The 7956-nt window shown below is 44.9% G+C and overlaps 1 protein-coding gene across 1 annotated transcript in view; it reads right to left on the reverse strand.

The window, feature by feature from the left end:
* Nucleotides 1-7956, reverse strand: part of Cfap52 (cilia and flagella associated protein 52) — a 38164-nt gene that overhangs the window by 3913 nt on the left and 26295 nt on the right. Inside the window, exons 9-11 of the mRNA XM_028780161.1 lie at nucleotides 7217-7365; nucleotides 3517-3662; nucleotides 2526-2677 (exon numbers count right to left, since the gene is read on the reverse strand). Of these exons, the coding sequence (XP_028635994.1) occupies nucleotides 2526-2677; nucleotides 3517-3662; nucleotides 7217-7365 (447 nt within the window). The remainder of the gene's footprint in view (nucleotides 1-2525; nucleotides 2678-3516; nucleotides 3663-7216; nucleotides 7366-7956) is intronic.

Consider the following 7956-nt stretch of genomic DNA (forward strand, 5'->3'; position numbering starts at 1 on the left):
GAGAGAGAGAGAGAGAGAGAGAGAGAGAGAGAGAGAGAGAGAGAAGAAAAGGTTTTGGAGGACTTGGGATTTCAGATTAGGATGCCTGCCTAAGGAAGCGTGGCTGTATCTAGTGTGCCAGTGGCTATCTCACAGGCCCAGCTCCTGGCTGAAAATGCACCCTCTGCAATTTCTTCTCATACTGGAAGCTTTCAAACACAGTATTTGAGCTGAGGATTTTTAAAGACCTTTGGCACACATTAAATATTCCTGCTTCACAAAAGGAAGGTGTTAAAGATTTGAGGCGGTCACAAGCCAGCCACTGAAATAAACTCAGATACCCCTTCTTGGTACACACTCTCCCAATGCGGAGGTCACATGTCTATGGGTATGAGCCTTGAATCAATAACTACACATTGGAACTTACTAGACATGAAGAAACACAGGTGCCATCAAAATCTATTCAATGAAAAGCTACATACAGAGAGCTCTTGGGGGCAGAGGTGTCGTATACATAGTGAGTTCCAGGACAGCCAGGGCTACATAGTGAGACCTTGTCTCAGACAGAAGAAAGAGGGGGATGGGGGGTGGGAATCTCCCAGTGAGTGGAAAGCTAAGCTGAAGTCAGGCCCGTCTAGAAAACCAGTTTGCTTTTCTTTAGAATTTTGTTTTGTTTTGCTTTTTGCGTGTGTGTGTGTGTGTGTGTGTGTGTGTGTGTGCACATGTGTGCATGTGTGTGCATGTGTTTGTGTGTGCATGTGTGTTCTAATGTGCATGTGTGTGTGAATGGGCATGTGGAGGCCAGAAGTTGATGTTGGTTGTCTGCCTCAATCGCGGTCCACCTTGTATTTTTTTGAGGCAGAATCTCTCACAGACCCTAGAGCCACTGGTTCAGCTACAGCAAGCCCAAGGGATCCTCCTGCCTCTACTTCCCAAGTGCTGAGATTCTACGTGTGCACCAGTCAGGTCCGTGTGCGTAGACTCTAGCGTCTAGGCTGTATCCACAGCCCTGCATTTAGATTTTTAATAACAACCAAAAATGTTCTGCTTTTGCCTCAGTACTAGCCCCCCTCTCTGCAAGCAGGAACAAACAGTTCAGCAGGGCATGGTGACACACACCTTCACTCACAGCCACTTGAGAGGCTGACCTGGAAGGATTTCTCGAGCCAATGAATTCAAGACCAACCCTGACAGCACAATGGTACCCCATCTCAAAAAAGGAGGGACATAGTCTTTGACCAGCTGTACCCACTTTGTCCCTCTGTACTTAGTTCAGCCTCTTAGACAGCTGTGCATCCCAGGGCTGGTACGGGAGTGATGGGTTGAAGGAAGATTGGGAGAAAGGGTCTGGTTCCAAAATAAGAACACAGGAAAAAAAAATCAACAGCCAAAAAATTTAAAATCATCTTTGAAAACTCTTTGAATGGCTCCTATGGTGAAGCTCACATATTTGGGGCTAAATAGTTTGGCAATTGTGGGTTTGTGACTTACAGTGTAAGCAGTCCCTGGGAATGTGGCCATAGGAGGATGCCCCTCCCAAAGCTCCCTCCCAGGGCAGACTCATGACCCAGCAGGATGACAAGAAGAATGTCTTGCCCTGTAACTTTCCTTGTTAATTTGCAACATTTAGGTTGAATGGATTCACATTAAGTCATGCGTTACCACATATATCTGGAAAGCTACTTCCCTGTCTGCCCTAGAAACACCTGGTATTTAGTTCTTCCTGGAGACCATATTTTCCCTATTGGAATCTATAACCCTTGGACAACCCAGGAGACCAAGGTCTTCTCGGAACCTTTTACTGCTGTGATGGTTAATCTTCATTGTCAACTTGCCTGGATTTAGGGTCACCTAGGAGATACACATTTGGGCACATCTGTAAGAATATTTCCAGGCAGGGACAATCGAATAGGAAAGGCCACCTGGATGCACTATTTTTTTTTTTAATCTGAGATCCTTGATAAGAAAGAGAGTGTGGGACTGGAGCTATGACACAGTGGTTAAGGACACTGGCTGCTCTTCCAGAAGACAGGAAGAACAAGGTTCACTTCCTAGCACCACATGGTGCTCACAACCATCTAGCACTCCAACTGCAAGACATCTGATGCCTTCTTCTGGTCTCTGCAGGCACCAGGCGTGCATATGGTACATAGATGCGTATGCAGCCAAAACACTCATACACGTGAAATAAAACTAAAGCCACACACACACCAAAACAAAACAAAACCTTAAGGGAGAAGGCAAGCCAAGTGTCATAAGCATTGCATTTGTCTCCCTCCTAACTGCAGACAGCCACAATATGACCAACAGCCTCCTCAGACTCCTGCTGCTATGTCTCCCCACCATAATGGATTGTATTCTCAATCCATGAGCCAAAATAAACCCTTTATTCCTTAAGTTGCTTTTGTGAAATATGTTGTCACAACAATGAGAAAAGAGACTAATACAACCTCCTTGGGATCTTTGCTTGTGTTCAGTAGAATGCTGGCAATGTTTGGGTTTTTGTAAGTGTTGTGCTTTCCTCCCTACCCATCCCAGGTACTTACACAAGGTCCCAAATGATGCATGTCCCATCGGTGCTGGCAGTGACACACTCCTCGTTGTTCTTCTTCACCCTGATACAGGACACAGAAGACTTGTGCTCCTTCAGAGCCTCCTCCAGCTTCTGAGTCTGGCAGCCTATCTGCCATACCCTCACCTGTGGGCACCAGAGCACTGGCTAGCAACACAAACCCAGGACTTTGGAAGGGATCAAGAAAGATACAGTGTTTCTATCTCTGCTGGGTGGGACTTATTTAACACTGTTCCCATTTTAGCCAGACAGTGTGGGAATGCAACACTTCTGGTCAGGAATGTGTATGAGATGTGACCGTCTTCCCATGAATAGTGGATGGTGCTGCTACCAATATCCAGACCTGCTTCTACTTTGGGAGAACACGATCAGGCTTCCGCCATGAGAAATCAATATTGCGAGGGCCTCTGCTAAGCCCAGAGGAAGCACCTGTCTCCTCACTTCTGCTGAGCATTGCTCTCAAATTTCTCATACCATCAGGAAAGCTCTTGCTACCCAGAGCCATATTTAAACTTTCATATCAGCTATTCAGTTTTAATCATTGGAAACTGATGTTATTCATCCTCAGAGGATCAAATAGCCATTGTCTTTTATATATTGAGAAAGAGTCTCTGAATTTTAGTGCAGGTACATATTTAAAAATGAAATGGAGAGGCCGGCAAAAGGACTCGACAGTTATGAGCACTGCCTGCTCTTCCAGAGGACCTGGGTTTTATTCCCAGAAGCCACATAGTGGCTCACAGCTGTCTGTAACTCCAGCCCCAGGGGATCCTATGCCCTCTTCCGGCCTCTTGCAGCACTGCACACACATGGCATAGACACGTGGCATGTGAGCATCCATACACATAAAAATAAATAAAATGTAAAAGAAAGAAAGAAAGAAAAGTAAAAAGTGGATAGCCTCCTTTGAGTTAATTGCTCTGAAATTAAAGACTTTTTTTTAAAATGTCATTTTAGAACTGTACCTCCCCTTCTCCTCCACCGCTGATGATCCTTTTACAGTCACTGGTGGTAGCAATGGCCGTCACTCCGATCCTGTGAGCACTGTTAATGGTGTACATCAGCCGACCTGACTCTGGAGCAAAGGCTCTGATTTTCCCATCATCCCATGCTGACAGGAGAAGGAGAAGAAAGGCAGGTTGGCCCAGTCAAGATACTCACCACCTTTCTCTGCAGATTGACACCCGCCTGAATCACTAATAAGACTAAAAACTGGAAGAAATGGTAGCAGTGAATGGTAGAAATGGTAGCTTGCCCTAGCAGCTGTCAATACTCTTGTGCCCTTGTCCCCAACTTCCCAAACTACACCTGTAAAGGGAGATGAAGAGGTTTGACTGGAGTGCACCTTCCTGTAGTGGATCTTGGGCAGGGAAGGAGGCCTGTTCTTACTTGCCTGAGTTGTAGGCCTCTGCCCTCATCCATGTATGTTTTTCATTGTGTTGTTGTTTTTCGAGACAGAGTTTCTCTTTGTAGCCCTAGTTGTCCTGGAACTTACTCTGTAGACCAGGCTGGAGATCTGGCTGCCTCTGCCTCCCAAGTACTGGGATTAAAGGTGTACACCACCCCTAGCTGTCACCCACATAATTGTTACCACACCCAGGATGCATCAGTTCACAGTTCCAAATAACCTCTGCCTTCTCATCTCCCCCTTGTCATTGTTATTTGAGACAAGGTTTCATTATGTAGCCCAGGCTGCTCACTCTTAGTTCTCAACTGTCTCCGCCTCCCAAGACCACGCCCCAGCTTTCCCCCATCTATAAATCCTAGACTCCTTCCCCTGTTCTCACCATCTTGCCACCTCAATAAAAGTTGTCGCCACCCATACAGTTGCTCAAGCAAAGAACCTAGAGTCACCCTTGATTCCTCTACTTCCCTAACACACAACCCAGTGCAATGGTCAATCCATCAGGGAAGTCTGTTATCTCTGTTAAAATACCCAGCCTCTGATCTCGTCCTCCACCTCTGCTGGCGCCACCCCATTCCAGCTACAGCCTGATCTGAGTCCTCTCAATAGCTCCTTCCTTTCACTCCTGCTTACAATTAGTCATCTATTAGAGGTTAGGATGCACTTTTTAAAAACCAAGTCGCCTTTCTGATCAAGACCTACCCAAAGTTTTCCTGACTGTTCTAGAATTAAAATCGAACTTTAAAAAAAATACTGATTTTTTAAAAGCATGTGTATATGTGTGGGATTGTGTACATGTAAATGCAGGTGCCCAAGGAGGGTAGAAGAGGTTATCAGATCCCCTGAACCTGAGACAAGGAGCGTTTGTGACCTGCCTGGCATGGGTGCTGGGAACTGAACTCTGCAAGACCAGTACTTCCAACCACTGGGTCTTCTCTCCAGCCCCCAAATCCAACTCTTTAGTCTGAATGCTAACTCATACCTGGTGCCCACCTACCTCTTCATCCTCTTAGCTGCCGTTCTTCCTTAGGCCACACCCCTCCAGTGACTGATGAGCTTCAGACACACTGACATTCTTGCTACCCCTTAAATACATCAAATACATCCCACCTGGGAACCTCTGCACTTGCTAGTCCTCTTCCTGGAAGACCTTTCCCCCAGGGCTGTGTGCAACAGGCATTTGCTGTCGGCCTTAGTGCTGTCTCTTGAACTTAGCAAGTTTAAATAGGATGGCCAAGGTGGATCCCATTCCCAAGGGGAAGTGCATGTCCAGTGTGCAAGTGTGTCCTGGGGGGCAGGTTGAGAAGATATAGAAGTGGGGAGTGGAGTAGAGAAGGTCCTACAGGGACTTGTACATGCTTGCTGGGACTTTGTCTTTGTGGGGTGGGAGGGGGAGGCTTGAAAAGCCCCCGCAAGTGGCAAGACCTAATTTACTGTTTTAAAATAGATTTTTGGTGTGTAGAGAAAAGAGGGGATGGGCCCCTGGATCTCTGTTTTAACAGCTTCACTCAGATCAACTTGGCTTTCCCCTGATGTAAACCAATACATTTATTTTTGACTGATGGGGAAATTTGATACAGGTTACTCATAAGATGATATTAAGAAACTATTGTTTCATAGGAAAATATTTTTAGAGACATATACTGAAATATTTAGAGGAGGACTAATGTGATATCTATAATTTGGGAGGAGGTTGGCTTCTTGAATCAGGGTGTCCTATAGCCTGGGCTAGCATTAACCTTACTGTGTAACCAAGAATAATCTTGAACTCCTAATCCCCCTGCCTGTACCTCCCAATGCTAGAATACTAGGTGTTCACCACTGTGCTCAGCACATAGCATCTATTGTTTATGTTAAAACATTAATTTGGGACTGGAGAGATGGCTCAGTGGTTAAGAGCACTGGTTTCTTTTCCAGAGGTTGTGAGTTCAATTCCCAGCAACCACATGGTGGCTCACAGCCATCTCTAATGGGATCTGATGCCCTTTTCTGGTGTGTCTGAAGACAGCTACAGTGTACTCATATAAATAAAATAAATCAATCTTAAAAAAATAAACAAAACCAAGAAAACAAAAAAAGTAGTTTGGCATAGACTATTATTTTAAATTTTTTTCCTTTTAAAAAATTGGAGAGATGGCTCTGTGGTTAAGAATGGTAGGCTGCTCTTTTAGAGGACCCAGGTTCAATTCCTCATACCTATAAGCCCGTAACTCCAGTTACAGGGAATCCAGTGGTTTCTTTTACCTCTGTGGACACCAGGCAAGCATGTGGTACACAGACATACATGCATGCAAAACATAAAACACATACACATAAAAATCATAAACAAACAAAACTTTACCTTTTACCAACACTTGGGAGGTAGAGTCAGGAAGATCAGGAGCTCAAGGCCATCCTTAGCTACATAGCAAGTTCAAGACCAGTATGTGTTACATGAGACCCTTACAACAACAACAACAACAACAAAAGCAAAACTACCTGCATGCACATAGAATGCAAAACTAAAAAGAACCCTTTGAGGCATTTCTTAGCTTGAGTTGGACTTTTCTCTCTTATAAGAACAAGCTCTAAGCCAAGTCCCTATTCATCCTAAGCTTTCCAATGCACTCAGCATCAACTGTTTTTCCTACTAAGAAAAATATCCCTGGTACATGGAGCAGTTTGAGAGATAGTTCTTCCCACCTAGGAAACCTCCTGGGTAGAAGGGGATGCCAAGGAGAGACTAGACCCTAATGCTCAACCTGTGGATCGTGACACCTTTAGGAGTAGACCAACCCTCTCACAGGGGTCACATATCAGATATGCTGCATACCAGATATTTACATTATAATTCATAACAGTAGGAACATTATAAATAGCAACAAAATAATTTTATGGTCACCAAAATAATTGGGGGTGGGGGTCACTACAACATGAGGAACTGTATTAAAGGGTTAATCAGAGGAAAAGGCAAGTGAGTCTGAGTAAGGCTATTGAAACAGAGGCCTAGGAGCCCATCCCCTCTTTTCTTGGCTCTGCGTCAGGAAGGTTGAGAACTACTGCCCCTGAGGATCTACACGCAGACAATAGAGGAAAATACAAATGTAATAATTGAAACCTCACCCGGAACCCGGATCCAAACCTCCACTGGAAGCAACTACCAAGTCTTCTGTTGTTTGGTTGCTGGTTTAAAACGGGGTCTCATGTAGCACAGGCTGGCCTCTAGAACTCAAGGATAGCCTCCACCTCTTAATCGAGTGCTACCACACACATCCTATTACCTGAGATGATGCTCTTTCCATCTCTCATGAAGTCGATGCCATGGCAGGTCATGTTGGGCACAGTGATCCGAAGCAGCTCCCGCTTGGACATGGTGTGCCACACCCTGATGTCTTTCTTGGCACAGGTAGCAAACAGCTCAGCAGTACCACTACAAAGGAGCCATCAAAGGATAAGAGGTGCGGCCATCAAAGATACAAAGTGGTTGGTGTGCATTTGGCATTAGATGTGCCTCGTGAGGATGTGGGGTAGCGTGCCCTTTGGATGCTGGTTACCTAAAGGGGTGATGTCAGAGATTTCTTGGGTGGAAAGACAACCAATTCCTTACATTCTCTATAAAAAATCTTTTGTCATCGTGGAACAAGGCTTTTATAAAGAGAAAGATGATTTAAAATCTTTCTAAATCTTGATTAAATTGGAGACATAGTCATATTACTTCATTACTTCTTTACTTTTGGGGGTTTGGTTGACATGAACACAGACATCTGTGTATGTGAGGTATATATCTGGATTAGTCTGGAGGCCTGCATACACCTAGCCAAGTAACATTTCTTGAGATAAATATATATCAATGGAATATCTTTATTTAAAAAGCAAATTCCACCGGGCGGTGGTGGCGCATGACTTTGATCCCAGCACTTGGGAGGCAGAGGCAGGCGGATTTCTGAGTTCGAGGCCAGCCTGGTCTACAGAGTGAGTTCCAGGACAGCCAGGACTATACAGAGAAACCCTGTCTCGAGAA

The sequence above is a fragment of the Grammomys surdaster genome, unplaced genomic scaffold (genome assembly GCF_004785775.1).
Source record: "Grammomys surdaster isolate TR1022 unplaced genomic scaffold, NIH_TR_1.0 364, whole genome shotgun sequence".
NCBI lineage: Eukaryota > Metazoa > Chordata > Mammalia > Rodentia > Muridae > Grammomys > Grammomys surdaster.